We start from the raw sequence: 19,937 nt of genomic DNA, 5'->3' as shown, positions 1-19,937 counted from the left end.
TGTTCAACGTCTGTCAAGTAGGCTACGTTTTTTAACACGTTCAAGCCTGTTGTTGCGCCTGAAAGCGGGACGGAAAAGAAAAAATACTGGTAGAAGAACTATTTCAATATTAGATAATATTCGGGAGGAGTTAATCTATTCTCTACAATATTAATTCACTGTAAGGAAATTTATCACGGCGAAGAAGCAATTCATTATAAAAATTGCATCTGTTAAAAACAATTGGTAGTTATGGATTTTTATTATTTCCGGAAAAAAACTAAAAAATTGAAATTTATTTGTTATCAGTTTTTACTCCGGTGAGCCGCCCGATGAGACAATCTAGCATGACCCACCGGTGGATCACCCCGGCATGAACGTGTTAAGTAAACTAATGAAACCTAAAGCAAAAAGCAATGAGGACACCATTTCAGTTCTAAACTCTAATCTTCACCTAAATACCCTCTAATTGAGTATAATACTAGGTATACTTAATTAGAGAATAAATCTATTGGTGTAGTATTTTCAAGTAAAACCAGACTGCTCAAGACTGTTATTCATTCCTTCATTTTCTTTGTGCATTTCTTTGTAACAATAATCTAAGCTTTGTTATAGAATTGATTTGAATTTATTGAACTCTTCTATTGAATTAATTTAACTTTGTTATAGAATTTATTGGACTTATTTAATTAATTTGAATTTATTGAACTTATCAAATTGATTTGAATTTAATAAACTTTGTTATTAAATTTATTAAACTTATTGAATTGATTTGAATTTATTAAACTTATTAAGTTGATTTGAATTTATTGAACTTTGTTATTAAACTTATTGAATTGTGTTGAATTTATTGAAATTGATTCGAAATAATTGAATTTTGGTATTGAATTTATTGATCTAAAACATTTTGGCCTGTTTGACAAAGTTTTATATTTATTAAAAAATTAATAAAAACAAAATTAAACAGACTTTCTGAAAAAAAAACTCTGTTATGTTAAAGCTATATTGTTTCTACTTTTCCTTTTTAGGGGGCACCAGGATCTAAAGGAGACATTGGTGGACCTGGAAATCCAGGATCACCAGTAAGTACATTGTATAATATTTTTAAAATTCTTATAAGAACAATTTTATTCTCATAAGAGCAATTTTATATCAATATTATCAATTTTATTTCATTTTAGTTATAATAAATTTTAATATTGTAAAGCGATTAAAAATTTAAACGTTGTCTCAATAAATAATAATTACGTTTAGCCTGATGCCTGAAATCTGCTTATTTCCACCTCTCGTTCTAATAAGACTGTAGCGTGAAAATTTTTCATTTTAAGAAAAAGGGAAAACTTGATAATTATAATTGGTCTATTAAATAAGTCCAGGGAAACTTTTTTCTCACCGTTACTTAGAGGGATGAACGTTAAAATGATAATTAATGCATACTTGAACGAATATTAGATTAAAAGACAGAATGTGAATATTAAAGTGTGAGGAAGACCGTTTCGTTAAGAATAATGAATTAAGAAAAATATTTAGATAAAAGAATAACATAGAAAGATAAGATTAGTTGATGCTTTTTATGTTACAAATATATATATATACACATATATATATATATATATGACTTATGTATATATGANTAATAATTTTACTTCTGGGAACAAAATATTTGAACTCTTATATCTAAATATAGTATAGATTTAAAATCTCTGATTGAAAGTTATGATCCAATTTCTCTAAGGATAAAAAATCATTTGTGGTCTGATACTTTACTGTAGTTTAGACGTAAAAGCTTTATCAGAAACTAATTATATCATTTAGTAAATAATAAATAAAACTTTAATTTAAAAACATTACTCTAAATTAGAGCTATTAATTCCAACAGTTTTATTAGAGATTAGACATAAGAGCTCTAATAGTTAAATCCTAAGAGCTCTAGTAGTTTAGATCTAAGAGCTCTAGTAGTTTAGATCTAAGAGCTCTAATTAAAAGTAGTTTCAGATTCGATCTCAAAGACAACATTCTCGAAACAGATATGTGTAAAAAGAATTAACATAATGTTATCTTTGGACCGAACAACTTACAAAAAAAATCTTGTTAGAAAATATAGAGTATTTATTTTTTAATCATGGATTCTGTTTTAATCAAATATCTTGAATTATTTCGGGGTGATTATTTCACTATTTTCACTAACCATTTCTCTAATTATTTCAGGGTGAAAAAGGTGCTATGGGTCTGCCGGGAGACGCTGGTCCACCAGGTGACAAGGTTATACAGTTTTAATTATTTCATGAAATCATGCAATCTGTTTTTATGGAAAAAAATTTTGTTGCATATATAAATATATTAATTTTAATATTTAGTTTAATCACTCTCTTTTCTTCATTTATGATGAAGGGGCGGGACGGACCACCAGGATCTGTTGGACCATCAGGACCTAAAGGAGATAAAGTAAGCTGCACTTTTCTGGCTGTTTTTAAACTGTTATTTTAAATCTTATTCTTAAACTACTGTATCATCTGTTATATCCTATGACTTCTAACGCTTATGTAACTGGGTTAATATAATCAACTCAGTGGAGGGACAGCCCATGGAGTGCCAAGGGCTATTATGTCCAATTTTGTGTGCAACACAAAGGAAATTGAAAATAAAAGTTTTAGTTGAAAAATTGTAGAATTATACTTTTTTTCATTGTCAAATTGTAGAAAATCATTTATTTTGCAACACAGTGTTTTATTTATTTTTGTTTAGAACACAAAAAGCTATTTTTTTAGTGAAGGAGTAAAAACTTCACATCTTACCATAATATTGGTGTTTTTATTTCTTAAATAACCTGTAAATTTTAATAGGAGTTTACAAAGTTTTATCTAATTCAGTATGGTTTTTTTCTGCATTGCATAAAACGTTAAATAAATGGAAAAAAATACAACCTTGACTCGCTGGAATGATGGAGAGAAATTTTTTTCTAAGCTTCCCCCTTTTGTAAAGGTTAACTAACCTATATAGTTTGATCAGATTCTGTTAAAGAGTTTTTAGCACCGAACATTGTGAATCCGTACACCTATAATATAAGCTATAGACTACGCTGAACAAAAAAAGATTTAAAAAAAGAATCTCGGTTTGCATTCGCCATTTATATATAAATCCTTGTTTGAATGCTAAAAGAATCCATTGCAGTGGATAAAAATATGTAAAGATTGATTAAATTGTTTCCACATATTTTTAAACGCTATAGAAACCATGGTTTTTCCGCAATTCTCGCCAAAATAGACGTTTTTGCTTAATATCAATCAGTATTTCCCACTCTTAAGTTACTAAATAGTAGCATAACGACAAAAGTTGTTAAAAATGCAAAATTACAAACTACTTTTCGCACAGAATACAAAATACGTTTAGTGTTCATTTTTTGTTAAATGTTTTTCTAAACAAGTCAAATTATGGTATTAAGTGTAAAGAAAACTTCAATGCTGTTATTGAAAAAACTTTACAGTAATAAAACTTATTAATGAATAATCGGAACGTATTTTTGTGAAAACAAAAATGACAGTGCAGTTACTGATAACGGAGAATGCTACAAAAAGCACGGTCGTTGATTCTTTAAAAAAATTTTTGTTGCATGAATATGATGGTTTTAATATGAACGACGCGTGATTTCATCAATATGTTGCAACGTATCACATACTGATTTAATTTATTGAGAAAAATGTATATACGCAACCTTCAGAAATGCAGAAGTAAACTGACCACCAGAACTATTTTATATAGCTCCATTAGACATTGTTTTTTTTTCTCTAAATTTATGTTGAACGATTGGTTTACTCAAACGAAATGAAGAAAACTTCATGAAGTTAAAACTGAAATATCTCATGGAATGCAAATTTATGTAGTAATGTGGTCGAAAATTGAAATTTCAAAACTAACTTTTATTTAAATTTAAAAAAAAAAACATAAACTCTGAAATTCTGGTTTACATGAAATCATTTTTTTTAAAAAAATACTACACGCTTAAGTAAAAAAAATTATAGTGATAATTTGTATTGTTTTTTGTTGCAAATTAAGAATACATCTATGCATATCGTATATTCGATGTCGTGATCTGATTCGTCAACTATAATCGCAAGGTGTCAAATGGATTTTAAATTTACAAATTTAAAAATAAATAAAAAACATGTAGAGGTTGATACGAATTATACCCTTCAATTAAGTACCTTTCTGTGATTTTTTTTAGATCCTTGGAGATAAACTTTAGATTCCAGTGATTTCTTTATTTTTTTACTTTTTTTTTTAGTTTTGGTGATTATTTTGATGTAGATCACGATAGGGAAATATATAGCTCTAACTTGATTACCCTTTAAATGTTCAAAGTGCTCTAAAAACATGCTCTTATTTTTAGGGTGATTCTGGTGCTCCTGGACTTATGGGAAGAGACGGAACGCCAGGAAATCGTGTAAGTGTTCCATAGAGATGCCCTAAATTGGTGTTCATCTAATAAAATTCTTAGATATTTCATATTCTTATTCTTATACTATATAGGGACTTCCGGGGCCACCAGGGCCCGCTGGACCTGCTGGGGAAGATGGTGACAAAGTGAGTAGATAAACTAGGTGTATAAACTAAAACACTAATTAATGTATTACTAACTAATATCAATAAGTTGCTATTAAAACTAATTAATATCAATCAATTACTAATAATAATATTAATTAATTACTAATAATGCAAACTAATATTAATCAATTACTAATCAGACAATATAATGTCAATTAATTATTAACAGCACTAATGAATATTAATCAACACCGCAAATTAAATCAGAGATAATACGTTTGATTTTTAAAGCGATTTGTCAACATTTGTGTCAGGCAAATCAGTTTTTAATAACAGTAAATCCGGGGATAAATATTTTTCTTAAAAGAACTTAAAATTTAGATACTTCACTTTTAAGAAGCATTTGCTTTTATGCAGAAATTGCAGTCATCGCTAAACAATTTCTCTCATAGTCAAAAATCAAGAGAAAGAAGGAAATAAAATTATATTAATATCCTTCCTTATAAAAATTTTTAAATTTGGAATCATTAATGTTTTTTTGAGGATTTATTAAAACTTCAATTAAGTTTAGGCGTTATTTTTACTTTAAACGAACCTGTCTTTGATATTTAATTTACAAACAAATCAAACTTGTTTCCAATTAATTGAAAACTGTAGAATATTCTTAAAATATATTTTATTGACATTGTGAACATTAAGAGCATTTAAGAACATTTATCTTAATTGAATCCATCTTTAATATTTATCTTACGAATAAATCAAATCGGGTTATCAATCATTTACGACAATAGAATAGTTTTAAGAAAACTAATTCTTTCATTAATATTTATAAAAATTCAATTTCATCTTTAATTTCTCATTATTTTATAGGGGGATATCGGACCAGGTGGTCAAAGAGGACCTAAAGGCGCTAAAGGTGATATTGTAAGTATTCTAACTAAAAGTATTATTTTTTTATTTAAATTTGTCGCATTATATAAGTATGTTTTAAACTTTATTTTTTTTGTTTTGTTTTTAAGGGTCCTATAGGATCTGCAGGCCCTCAAGGACTTAGAGGAGAACCAGGACCACAAGTAAGTAAATTACTCTATTAATGCTGCATATTTGTTTGCATAAATCTTTAAGTATTCGTCTCCTAGAGATTTTTTAAGAGCAAACGTGCATCAAGTCTTCAGTGGCAGCCTGTATGTGCATAAATTATTAAATTATCTGTTTTTGCAAGCTTTTGATTTTCGTAATGCAAGATCAGCTGCTCGCGGCAGACAAGTCCGAGATGACAGCAGGGAGACAGGCCGCCGCACACTGGTCCACTGAAGGTTTTGTGCCCGGAAGAGTTGCGAACCTCACTTCATTTATTTAAAAATGCACCAGAACAAATTAACACAAAATTTACATCAAAATATCAAAAAGGCAGACAAAAAGTGTCATTGCATAAAACTTCACTTGGAAACATCAATTAAGTCCCCAAGTGTTTCAGGCATCAGACAGAACTTGAGCTCATAGGCTGTCTTTGTTGGGAGTTGATTTTGAACTCTCACTATGGATATGCATTGGTAGGTCATAGATGAATGGTTGGTCTTCAATTTTGTACCGTACATTTAGTTCTTTTTTTTTGCAAGCACTCTATTGTTTGCACTTGGATCTCAAGTGTTCTTCTTTTCCACAATTGGCGCACGCTTCGGTGATTTTACATTCAAAGACCTTATGACACGCAGCATTTGAAAAATCTAAGGACTTTTAAAGACTCCCTTACTTTTCCAATCGACAACTGGAGTGTTACTTCGAAATGGTGACCACCCAATGGTTTCCCACCCTCTAGTCGAATACATCTACTTCAGCTTTCTTCATTCTATGTTTTGAGACTCTCCTTCAGAGTTTCTCCTTCAAGTTCATCTTCTACATCATAAAGAATGAGGCTTGGCTTCTTTCGCTTCAGCCTAGGTTAGGTGAATTTGCCACCTAGGTCTTGATTTATTCCGACCTGGGTGACGCTCCAATTCTCTTTTGTTTTTTGCTTAAATGAGCATTCCTCTATTTATGACTTTTTTTTTACTCTTTTGATCCGAAACCTAAGTTTGGCCTTCTTCACACCATCACCCAAAGTTTCATCCAAGGTAGCCCTATCGTATTTAGGTTTTATTGTTAGAGGGTACTCAGTTTGCTCATCTTTNCAATCATTTTAGAAGTAGACTAACAGACAAGCATTTAGCCTCGTTCCTTAAAGTAAGCACATCGAACTTCGAACCTCATATAAGGAACTACTCATATAAAAATGAAATCGAAGTTTCATTCATCTCACTGAATACTTTAATTAAAACTTAAATATTGGTTTTTTTAAAATTGGTTTATTGGTTTTTACTTGGCCCGCCAAACAATTTTTTTCTCAATTTTTGGCCCTCGACCAAAAAAGTTTGCCCACCCCTGCTCTAGTCGAATACATCTACTTCAGCTTTCTTCATTCTATGTTTTGAGACTCTCCTTCAGAGTTTCTCCTTCAAGTTCATCTTCTACATCATAAAGAATGAGGCTTGGCTTCTTTCGCTTCAGCCTAGGGTAGGTGAATTTGCCACCTAGGTCTTGACTTATTCCGACCTGGGTGACGCTCCAATTCTCTTTTGTTTTTTTGCTTAAATGAGCATTCCTCTATTTATGACTTTTTTTCACTCTTTTGATCCGAAACCTAAGTTTGGCCTTCTTCACACCATCACCCAAAGTTTCATCCAAGGTAACCCTATCGTATTTAGGTTTTATTGTTAGAGGGTACTCAGTTTGCTCATCTTTTACCAGAATTGGTTCTGCAAATATTCTCTTTGTTAGTGACCATTCTCTTTTCGGTGTTCGTCGCTTGGAAGCTTTTTCTATACTTCTATTCTTCCTCTCAATCGAATGATTTTTGGCTTCAACTGATGCTTATTACAAGCAAATTCATCTCCGGCCTCCATAAGCGAGGGTGCTTCTCTCCCCAGACTTCTGATATGTTTTGAGAAAAAAGAAAGCTCTTTTACGAGATAAATGTATTTTAAAACTGTGAGTCTCTGGGCGGTTTCCGGCTCCCTTTCAGTACACGTTAGCTACCCAAGTGTGTTCACTAGAGCACCACGATGAGGTGTGAATCTAATCAACTTCAAATAATAGATCTTAGGCCGGAATAGCCTGGTCGGTAGGGCGCTGGGCCCATATCCAAGAGATCGTGGGTTCGATCCTCGCCGGCCGAAGACTCCCCGTGTAGTAAATGGTGACTGATGCACGTTAAATCTGTCGAGTCTCAAAGTCCTCCATGTTCCCACAACAAATCAATACCTCTGGGGGTACTGATCCAGGAGTTTCCTTGTCTTCTGGATTGGTTCAAAATTACAAGGCTACGGAGTTGAACGTAAGTAGTCGTAAACCCATGAAATTGGGTCGGCTGTTCAACGACGGTTATAAAATAAAATAATAGATCTTTGTTGTTCTTCAGTGGAGAATAACCTCTCAGACGTTGTCATCACTCCGGTAAAGTCTAATTATCTACAGGTTTTCTCTTTGTCTTGAAGCACAACTAGAGGCACGCTGGTAACAACTAATTTTTGCAATATACATCAAATATTTTTAGTACGTGTTTTTTTTTTTAAATATATATATCACCAGCCGGATGACCAAGCAGTCAGCGTGCCTGACTGTGAAGCCAATGGTTGCGGGTTCGAATCCCGCTTAGGGTATGGATGTTTCTCGCTGTGCGATGTTCTCTGTTATGTGATGTGTGAATGTGACCCACCCTATAATCGAGTATCTGTGGCGTGGGTAATGTTGCTAGCCTCAGTGACTTCAGTTTACAGGTGTAACTTTAAATAAGCAACACTTCCGACATCTTCCTAGGTGAAGAACGAAAATTCAGTGCCTGCCATAATTTTTTTTTTTTTTTTTTTTTTTAATATTTCAAAAGGCAACATGTACCAATCCTTTAGTTGAAACACGCATAAATCATTTTTAATATTCATTGGCTTTAATTCTATAAGCGGCAACATGCACAAATCTCCAGTTTTTACATGCATAAATCATTTTCTTTTAATGTTGCGTGTTTTAATTTATAAGCTAGCGGTAGCATTCATCAATAATTTACTGATAATGTATTCTTCTTCATTTTCAAGTAAAGCGAACAAGCATTTTTTTTTTCCTTTTTGCTTTGTCTATTATTTTTCGAGGCCAGTTTTTCTTTTTTATCAATTATTGTCGAGTCATTTATTATATTTATTATCCATACTGCCATTTAAAGCAATTGTAATGCTACTTTTTTGCGTATTTATGGTACTTAACGTAGTTTTAGATAATAATTATTTTAAATATTTTACAATCTTTTTGGCTTCTTTTAAACTTTTATTTAAACAAAAAAGTTATGAAAAAATGTAATTAAAAAACTTTAAATAAAAACTGAATAATAATTTAAATAAATGTTAAAACATTTTTATAAAAAGTACCAAGTAATATTTTTCAATGAATTTTAATTTAACAGTGGATAATTATTACAGATAATTTAGCATTCACGATGTAGTATATTTCCTCTTATGTATTAAAATGTAGTAATTTTTATTTTACTTTGAATGTGATAAAAGTTAGAATGGTGAAACTAATATGAAATCATTCATATAACCCGTAATATGAATCATCATATAACGGGTCGATTTTAAATTTCCTATTCTGTATTAAAAACTCATTTTGAACAAATATTTTGAGTAACTTAAGGACCTTTTTTTTCTAGGGACCAGATGGTGAACGAGGAATGCCAGGGCCCATTGGGGCAAGAGGTCCAAAAGTAAGATTGTTCTTGCTAAAATGTATTTTATATATCTTAATATAATGTGATTTTATAAAATTGTTCTCTTTTGAATTTGCAATAAATAAAATTTAATTAAATTTAATTTGAATTATTTTTTTTTTGAATTTATATCAAGCTACTTTTAATTTAAATATATCAAAATATTTCCACCCATACTTTTATATGTATAAATAATAAAATGCAAATGATTGTTACGGTTCGTTTATTTCTCTTGAACGAAAGGTAGATTTAAACGTTTTTACAATCAATACGTTACACTTTCCGATCATTAACTACCAAATCGGATATAAAAAATAAAGCTTAGGTTAAATACCTTAAAGCATATTTGTGAAGGTTGCATATCATTATTTGTTAAATTATTGTATAACCAAGCATCCTATAATTTTCTAATGTTTGTTTATTTTCTGAACAGGGAGAAGACGGACCCACTGGTCCTCCTGGACCCTCCGGACCAGCAGGATTACAAGTAAATGTTTTTTGATCCTACAATGTCCTCCAACTGAATAAAGCCAATCTCATACCATTGTTGGACAATGCGACAACCTACGAGAACCAAACGTCTATAAATAGAAAGTCTATGCCTAAACACATATTTAGAAAGAATAACTCACTTCCTGCTCCACTTGGTTGGTTAATTACGGCGATGGTACAAACAAGGCATCGCTTGGATGCCAGTTAAATGTGGCTCTTGTAACGAAAGGGTTATAACTGAAAGCCTCCACACGGTTCTTTACAGGTAGTCCGATCTGACCACTGTGAAGGATATCCACTTACCGAACGAATCATTTAATACAGAATATAGTTTAAATAAGAAAGTGGTAGCAAATACATGATTAAAAATTTATTTTATTTATGAATATTATTGGTTTGCCTTACTCATTTGTCAACCACTACAGATTCAATTCTCAAATATATAAGATAAATTTCTCTCAATTACTTTTATAAAAGGTTTTGGGTTTTTGCGCAAAACTAGTTCACATTTTAAACAGTCTGCGCGGACTACTTATAAAAGACCGTGTGGAGGCTTCTTGATGTAGGAGGTGATGGCTCTTCGCACAAAATACAGCACTCTTTCTTTTTCTTATTTTTTTTCCAACTCATGAATAGCTCGAGTAAATGCTCTTTCCACTAGTCTGATTATAACGGTACTGTTATTTCATCCCCCCCAAAAAGGAACTTCTTTTCGACAGTGTAAGAGAACTAAAATAGCGCGAACTTCTTAAACCTACCTATAAAATGAAATCACAGAGCCACAAGAAAACGATGCCAAGAACTGGCACATTTTGCGGGCAGAAACCATGACGCACGGAGAAAATATTTTCAGTTAAATTATTGTTTGTACAGTAATAACATTTCTGATAAAAATACCTCCATAATTCTGGTATTTACCCGTTTTGTCCCGAATTTATGAATGGAAATGATACAAAAAGTGGTTTTATGGAAAAAGTGGTTTAATATATTATCGAAATTAATAGGTTTTTCCACTGTTATGGCATTCAAAAAGTCTGATACATCAAAAAGTACTTGTTCCTTATAATCCTAGATCTAATCAGAAATAACTAAATCATTGTGGTGTCTGAGAATCTTTTAATTCAACCAGATAAATGAAAATGCTGAAAAAAAGTTTCCCACCACAATGAATGTCTTTGAAAAAGGGAACTGTGCTAAATATATGACGCTGGACGTTAACCGGTTAAACCTTTGCACTCGCTGTTTTTCACAGTTAAAAAAATAGACGCAACCACTAACATTTTGAAAGAGTTTTTAGAAACTTACCTTATAATACCCGGAGTTCACTGAATGAAGTGGTAACTAAACATTAAGAAGAAAAAAAATTTCACAATTAGAGTAGAGGATAATTTACAGGCTACAATGGTGACATACTGTCACCTCTCGAGTGGAAAGGGTTAAAATCCAAAATAAACGATATTTAAACCATTCTTTTGGTGAGTTTTTCTGATGTGGTAACTGTTTGCCGGAAACTGTGATTTTCAAAATTAAAGTTTTTATTATACCACACATTTAGTATATCCATTGTTTACTGGCACTTTTTATACCTTTGTATCCTGTTATGAATGGACTAACACTGTTTCAGTGAAACAACTCTATTAAGCCAGTTAATACGCAAATATTAATAATTTTTATCAGTAATGGTTTACGTTTATATTTAAATTTATTATATTATTAATTTATTAAGTGGAGAAATTAAATTTAACGGGAAAAAAGCTGTAAACGGCCTCAGTCCAGATAAAAATACTTTGTGATGATGATGACGAAATAATAAATTTCATCAAACGTTTGCTTAACGCTTTGATCTATTTATAAACAGAGCAAAGTTATCTGCAGTTTGACCTATTTATAAGAACAATATATTGTTAATTAATTGCGTTAGTTTACCTGACGCTGTAATAAATAGATTTTGAATTATTTACACCAATGTGTGTACCACATTTATTAAATTATCGCACTTGAAAATTAGGGATTGCCCGGACCTAGAGGTCCAAAAGGAGATCGTGGTGACCATGGAAAAGTAGGACCACCCGGACCAGCTGGACAACCAGGAGAACCAGGACCACCAGGTTCAAAAGTGAGTACAAAATACTATTTTGTTTGTTTAGTAAATTTTATAAATATAACAAAATTTTTAGAAATCAGACAATTTCTTCTGTGTGCTTATTTTTTTGCTTGTTGACTTACGTAAAACCACTATAATTTATTTATTGTGGCACATTTAAATGCGGGCTCTTTTGTTTATTACAAATTACGGCTTTTAAACCCTTGTTAACTCTATATTATTTTATTTATTTCTAGTAAATGATAATTAACTCATTTAGCCCATTAGATAATTTTTTTTAATTCAATAAATTATTAGATAAATTTTAACGCCATTTTTTTGTAGTAAGTATGTTTACCACGGGCCATTAGGAGCATGAAAAAAGCATGAAACTTACTGACTTTTATTTATAAATTAAATCAACGTAAATTAAATTTATAAATTTATTCAAACGTCGTCAGGCATGAAGTTAATTATAAATGGAAACCAAAATTAAAGAAAAGGTGAAATTGTTTACTTTTAAAATTAAAGGTAACTATACTTATCATGACCTTAGAGAGGGAAAATGATCATATTTCTCTTTATGTCATAATGTGTTTTATTCATAAAGTTTCAGTTTGCTTCAAAAATATTTGAATGATATGAATTTGATTAAACAAAATTTTTAATTTAAGCAACATATAAAGTTAAATAGGCTCACCATAACAAGTATTTAATAGATATTATATATATTATGATATCTTTTAGTATATGGAAATTACAATATATTTTATTTAATGGATATTCATCTGTATTTAGACACGTGCTCTTCTTAATAAATTTTATTATAATTTCAACAGGAAAATTTTAAGATTAATAAGCTTAGAATCCTGTTCATATAATTGGAACGATATTTTTAAACACTATAACTAGTACACTGCTTAAAGATGTTATATTTTCTCCTAGGGAGGTGAAGGCATTGCTGGTCCACCAGGACCTGAAGGAAAACAGGGACCAAAAGGTGAAGATGGTCTCCAAGGAATACCAGGACCACCAGGGAAAGATGGGGAACACGTGAGAATAAAATTTCTTGCCTCAATTTTTAATTTTTCGAATTATATTTAAATAGCTAATAACCAATTGAAAATTGATTGCTAACTTTTATTTAATAAATACTTGATTTGTTTTTTTCCAGGGACCTAGAGGACCACCAGGACCTAAAGGTGAAGATGGAAAAATGGGATTACAAGGACCGCCAGGACCAAGAGGTCCACATGGACCTGCAGGTCCAAAAGGTTTGCCTGTAGGTAAACTTCTTCAGTGGTATCTTCTTTCCCCCATCTATATATTTTAAGAATAAATGAATTTTTTGTTAGTTATCATCTTAAAACCATACGTATGTCTTTTTATTTTGTTTTAACACAATGTCATGCCCATATTTAAATAATTTAATGGTTATCCTTAAATATATTCGCTGTTAGTAACTTAATATCTATAGTATCTTATTGTTTACATTTTATTACAATTATTTTTAAATTATTCGTTTCCTACATTATTCTTGTGATTTTATTAGTATGAATTTATTTTAAGAAGTTTTATTTTTAGGGAAATCCTGGATTTCCTGGACCCGCAGGAGAACCTGGAACTGTTGGACCTAAGGTACGAATAATAGCTTAATTTATATATTTATATTATTTATGTATTCAATTTATTTATTTATTTGCCTAGAAATTTAATAATGGATTTCATGTTAAGTAAAGGATAGAATAACCGAGATAGATTGGTAGGATTCCGCATAAACATCCAGTTTTAATCCTTCATAGAAACTGCTTTTAGCGAAAAAAAGACTACACCAATACGCCCAAGCAGCGGCACATTTTTACATGGCAAAATACAAAATGTGAGAGAACAATTACTCAGAAATCGGTCGAATAGTTCCTGAGAAATCGAATTTGAAATAAGTTATAAATTTAAATTCGATTTCTCAAAAACTATCCAACCGATTTCGCTCTTTTGTAATTTGTCATGTAAAATTATATACTTTAAAATGATGCAAAAAGTTTTATACCTTACAGTTAAAAAAAATTTCGTTTAAAGGAACAGTTAATGAAATAGTAAAAATTAATAAATATTTACAAACATTTATTTTCTGCATTGAAAAAAAGTTCTCGAGATATGGTGAAATACGCAAAATTAAAATTAGCGCTAAGGTGTCCAAACTTTGGAAATAAAAAAAAGGAGAGGAGGTGTGGCATTAAGTAAGTTCATAAATCATATATGCATACTTGCCAACTTATAATCTCTCAGCAGATGAATCATCCCAGTGGCACTAAGATTAAAAATAAATTGCCTTTATGGAAGATTAATTTTTTATTTGGAGCAAGTTTTAACCCATCATATAAATTTTATGCATTTATATATATGTAGAATTTATTTAAATGTACTGTCAGTCAAAATCATTTTGAATTAAATTTATAAATGCAAAGAATAAATATCAAGCATACATTTTACTACCACTTTAAATGTAAAAATAAAATTTTACGCAGCATGCGTGAAAGTTGGCTGGTATGTATGATATTGTTGATTACTTTGAAGAAACGGATAGATTTGCTCCTCACGAAATTTAGTTTAAACTGAAATGGTTTTGCTACCAGCTTCTCCTCTTTTTCTTTCTCATCTTCACCCATGCCATAAACCAACTCAGTCTAAATCTAAGACAAATTTCTAAACGATAAAGTTATAGTTACAAAAACAAACATCGTAAGCATTAAAGTAAAAATTTTTGAAACTTCGCACCATTATTTTTAAAAAGACATATTTTGTGCAATATAAAATGCTGCAACGAAAGAAAACTAATATTTTTTTTAAAAAGAAAGTAATAAGGAACTTTTCGGGTGTTAATCCCATTTTTTCTCTCACAATTTGTAGGGTTCTACTGGAAAAGATGGAAGCGATGGAAATCCGGGTGACCCAGGACCCATTGTAAGAATACAATTTTATTAAATATATTTAATGCTAAAATTTCATTGGGTACAAAGTTTTATGTCTGTCTGTGTTTTTTAAGGGTCCACCTGGAGAGCCTGGTAAAATGGGAGTGGCTGGTGCACCTGGCAAACCGGTAAGTAGTTTAAATCTGCTACTTCCTTTAACTCTAGGAATTTTGTACGCTATTTATATACATTTTTACCGCAGCTCAGCCAAATATGGCGTTTCAGCAACACCTCAGTCCCCCTATTCTGAATATTTTGGAAAAATCTCCGATTATTTGCCAGAGAACTGAGTCACATTATTGCTCAAGGCTCATAGGACTCGAAAAGGCTTTTTATTTCTTTTCGAAGTCGTGAAGTAGTTTTCATCTTGAGTTTTGAAAACAAAAAGAAAAATAAGGGTAATACAATCATGATATAGAAAAAAGTAAAAATAATTTTTAACTTTTTGCTGCAATTGCAACGCCATTGGCTGAATCAGAGTTACAAACAGAGAAAAGACTACAGCGTCAATCGCTGGCAGTATTATAATTTAAATTTATAAATTAAATTATAAGTATTTTAAATTATAAGTTAATTATAAGTATTAATTATAAATGTTTCAAATTTATTGTACATTGTATTAAATATATTGTATATAATTATAAGTATTTTAAGTCTTTTAAAGTATAAGTATATTAAATCATAAGTAAATATAAAAAATAGTGAAGAATTCATTGAATTTATCTGATAAAATAGCATCGTTAGTTATAAGCGGGATTTGATTTTGGAATCTTCAATTAGTATTTCTGCTTTAAAAATATTTTTGTAGTTTGCGGCTGCGCATTTTTGTGGGGTTTTTTTCCCCTTAAAATTCGTGTGTTAATCGTCATTAAAGTATCAGTGAGGATCTTAATTTAAAATCTCTATGTATATCTTTGTTTCGAATAAAATATGGGACCTCCACACATTTTTCTTAGTAATTTATTTTGGAAGACATTTTGGAAATTGTTTAGCATTTACATTACCGTAATTGCACCAGGCAGGGGATGCATAAGTAATTAAAGGTTTGATATATTTGATATATCAGAGCATATAAGGGAACCTGATGTCATTAAATTTATCAAAATTCAAAGAATTAAGTGGGCAGGCCACATTATAAGAATGGAGGATAGCAGGACAGCCAAAAAAGTTTTCTGTGTCAGGCCAACAGGTACAAGAAAGAGAGGACGACCAAACCTAAGATTTTTAGACTACCTTGAAAAGGACCTACAAGTTTTACAGATAATAAACTGGAGAACCTTGGCTAAGGGAAGAATGTCTTGGTATAGGCTTATTGAGAAGGTCAAGGCCCATTCTGGGCTGTCGTGACAATGAGAAGAAGAAGAAGAATATGCGAGATATATGGCTCGTTTGTTTTTAAGTGACATCTTGGAGTAGGGACCTAGTAGACATTTTAATTTATTGTATATTCCAGAGGCTTTAGCTATTATTTTCTTAACATGATCAGCAGATAAATTAGTAGCTCAGAGTGAAACAAACATTTTGATTTATAAACAAAGTTGGGAAATATCTACAAACTCTAATATATTTAGCAAAGAGAGTGAAAGCTCACAGCTACTCCATAACGAAGTTATTTGCTTTGATGATAAAATATTATGACAAAAGTTACAATAAAGTCAATACTAGGTATTAAGGTTAATTAATTTTCAGGGCCCAGCAGGACCTGCCGGCAAACAAGGAGACATTGGACTCACAGGGGAAAAAGGAGACAAAGGGCCAGTTGGACCACCAGGAGACCAGGGACCCGTTGGTGCTCCAGTATGTAGATTCAGCATAAAATATTTTTTATTAAACTGTGTCTAAATAGATTATCGTGACAAAATTTAAAAATAATTAACCATACTTTATTTTTACTATCTAGGGTAACCCTGGACTGCCAGGACCTTCTGGTTTAAGAGGATCACCTGGACCAGCGGTAAGAATTAATTTATTTAATGATAGTTTTGTCAACGAGGAAGTGTTTGGGCAGCAAGATAAAGCAAATTTCGCGAAATAATTTATGAAGCAAAAATTATAATATCTTAGTAATAAAATATATATTATCTACATAAACTGTATAATACTTAATTATTTAAACTATAAAAAACTTACTATAAAAGTGACAGTATAAAAATTGAAACTATCTAAAATTTCAATAATCTTAAAAGGTTTTAATTTCCTTTACTTTTGAATTATCATTTTCGATTCCTTTCAATTTTCGTTGTTTCTTTCAGGGAGATGTGGGACCACCTGGTCAAGCTGGTCCTCCTGGACAACAAGGAAATATTGTAAGTCATTTTTCTTTATATTTTAAGAAGTTATATATATGTTTCTTAATAGGCCAATTTGAACCGTGCCTGGTGCAGTGTGTTCAGTTTAACATCACTCTTATTGGAAAAATAAAGTAAATAAATAAATAAGCTACCGCTTTATAAAGACCATAGAGTTTAAATACATCTCTCAGAACATTGTAATAGAAAATGTTAAAATAATGATAAAAGAAATATTGATGCTTTATTTTTCTCGAAAAAAATGCTAGAATTAATTGCTGTTTTTTTTATACCAGTTTTTGTTCTTTTTCGTCTTGCTATATAAGGGCTTTCAGCCATGTTAAGAAAAATAAAATTATTGTCTATGTCTGATAGGGCAGAAATAAGCAAGAAATAAATGGAACAACAAAAAATCTCTTCTTTTAAAACTTGTTCGAAGTTTCTTAAGACTATCCTTCTGAAACTTTCCAAGAGGAAGAAAGGAAAATGAAACAGTATTTGTGGTACACACAGTAAAACATTAATTTTATATTCACACTAAACAAATATGGAATATACTGAAGAACAAGCGAGCAAGACATATTAAAGAAACAATTAAAATACATTTAAAAAAAATAAAACTTTTTTTTGTAAAAAATGTTAACTATGGATTTTTTTTACGCTTACTCTTTAATTGAACTCTTTCTCTACGATGTTCCATGTTGTACCATCACGTGTAACACCAGCCGTAAGCAAAAAGATATTTTAAATGTAATATTTTCTTAGTAGGGTTTTATAATTATTCATCTTTCGATTTCTTTTGAATATTTTTTTAAATTCATTATTTTTTTAAACGGATATAATGTTACTGTAATGAATATCAATATTTAGGGATCGCCCGCCAAACGTTCTGTTAAGCGTGGAGGTGGCGGGTTCGAATCCCGCCGTAACCTTTGTGATGTCCTTCTCTATTGTGCTATCTGTTCTTCTACTTGACAAAGGTTTATAAGCCTTAATTGAGCACACAAGCCTGCAAATGTATGTTGCATCAATAAACCAATCAATATTTATAAATATATTCTACTATACACACTTATTTATCTTTTGCCTGATCGTCTAAGTGTATAGGTCAGAGTAACAGCTGGGAATGATTATTTGTAATTGATTATTTATTTATTTTTTAATAGTGCAAGTATTTTTTAATATTGTAAGTATTTTTATGAAGATGAATTTTAATGTATTATGTTCAATTTAATATTACAGGGTTCTCAAGGCGACAAAGGTGCCAAAGGTGAAAGAGGAAAACGTGGTTTAAAAGTAAGTCATACTTGAAAATGATGCATCATGCATATTTAAGCAAACAAAGTTTAGAAAAATGGAAGAATAGTAAGATTTGAAAATAACCTCTGAAATTTAATTATTATAGAAGAATTTTAGGAATTTTTAAGCGGTTAGTTTCTAATTAATAAGACCGAGATAGCTTAGGAGCGAGCTTATTTGATTTTCAAAACGAGTGATACACTTTTGTATACTGGTCTGATATGTATAACTGGGCATCTGATACCAAAATTGGCCCTTTTCCTATTCATCATGTGTGGATAAACATCTGTAAGAAAACTGATTGCATAGTAGGAACAGGAGGCTTTATAGATAATTTTATGTCCTACGAATCCGGTGGCTCCGGTTATTCTTAAAAGCACTTTCTGATCGATAATTTGTAATGGTCTTATTTGCGTTTTGGTCAAAACGCCCCATGAAGGGGAGGCATAGCTGAGAATTGGCGTAATACACATAGTATGAATAAAATTTTGGGCGTTCAGAGCCTTCTCTGAGTCTTTTGAAAGATCTAAGAGCTAGGTTATGATGTTGTTTATATGAAAATTGTAATTAAGTGTATTAGTTGGGGTGATCCTTAAATATTTGGCATTAGAAATTTTTGAATTATATTAATATCAAATTAAGTTCCCTTTTTATCAATTTTAGTTGCTTCCAGTCATCCACAACCCTTTTGCTTTAGTTTGAAAAATTCCTGCATACTTGTCGCGTAATTTTTAAATTACAGAAGAACCCCGATATAAGGAATACGGTATATTATGAGAAGTTCGCTATTACGACAAATTTATCTGTTTCTCTGTTACCGTCAATATGCTAATAATAAAGATGGAAAAGAAAGTAGCTTGCAAAATTTTACAAATATTCCGCTATTGCAACAAATTTCTTTTGGAGGAAATGTATTTTTCTATTGTTTAAATGACGAGAAAGTTCAAGAGGAAATTATATTTTTTGTTTATTTTTGGAATCAGTGCAAAAAAGGCAAAACAAATATCATTTCACCTTCATGCTTACAATTATTCAAAGTACAAAATACAAAAATTATGCTTCTTAAATTCTCGGCTTTTTAGTGCGGAATTCAGAAAAATTTTTCGCAATTACGATGGTCAAATTTGGCCAATCAAAAGCCTTTATTTTAACCTATCACAAAATGCGATATGTTTACGAAGATACAGCAGGCTTCTGATAGGCCTAAGTGAGACATAGTAATTGCAAAAATTTAGCTGAATTCAGTCCTAATGTCGGCAAGGATATGAATTTTTCGCTGCTAGATGTCAAAGTTGGCAATCAGAAAACTGCATTTGGCATGATGGACATAGAATTGTCAAAAAGTCAATAAAATGGACAGAACGATATTTCGTCTGATCATTGGAGGGGAGGGGATGCCTTACAGCTATTTTAGGTTCTATTCAATTTTCTTGTTATATATGTATAATGAAGTGAAAAATTTAAATACCTCCATAAAGTTCAAATTTTCATTA

The 19,937-nt window shown here is 30.9% G+C and overlaps 1 protein-coding gene across 1 annotated transcript in view; it reads left to right on the top strand.

The window, feature by feature from the left end:
* LOC107443413 (collagen alpha-1(XI) chain) overlaps positions 1-18,441 on the top strand; it is a gene marked incomplete at its 3' end in the record, with an annotated part of 90,909 nt that extends 72,468 nt beyond the window's left edge. Inside the window, 19 exon segments of the mRNA XM_071181930.1 lie at positions 1,008-1,061; positions 2,188-2,241; positions 2,371-2,424; positions 4,367-4,420; positions 4,507-4,560; positions 5,392-5,445; positions 5,541-5,594; positions 9,257-9,310; positions 9,747-9,800; positions 11,814-11,921; positions 12,834-12,941; positions 13,063-13,170; positions 13,473-13,526; positions 14,796-14,849; positions 14,932-14,985; positions 16,547-16,654; positions 16,758-16,811; positions 17,110-17,163; positions 18,388-18,441. Coding sequence (XP_071038031.1) covers positions 1,008-1,061; positions 2,188-2,241; positions 2,371-2,424; positions 4,367-4,420; positions 4,507-4,560; positions 5,392-5,445; positions 5,541-5,594; positions 9,257-9,310; positions 9,747-9,800; positions 11,814-11,921; positions 12,834-12,941; positions 13,063-13,170; positions 13,473-13,526; positions 14,796-14,849; positions 14,932-14,985; positions 16,547-16,654; positions 16,758-16,811; positions 17,110-17,163; positions 18,388-18,441 — 1,242 coding nt within the window.
* Between the last annotated feature and the right edge of the window lie 1,496 nt (positions 18,442-19,937).

The sequence above is a fragment of the Parasteatoda tepidariorum genome, chromosome 6, assembly GCF_043381705.1.
Source record: "Parasteatoda tepidariorum isolate YZ-2023 chromosome 6, CAS_Ptep_4.0, whole genome shotgun sequence".
Classification (NCBI taxonomy): domain Eukaryota; kingdom Metazoa; phylum Arthropoda; class Arachnida; order Araneae; family Theridiidae; genus Parasteatoda; species Parasteatoda tepidariorum.
This window is presented reverse-complemented; position numbering and strand designations above follow the sequence as displayed.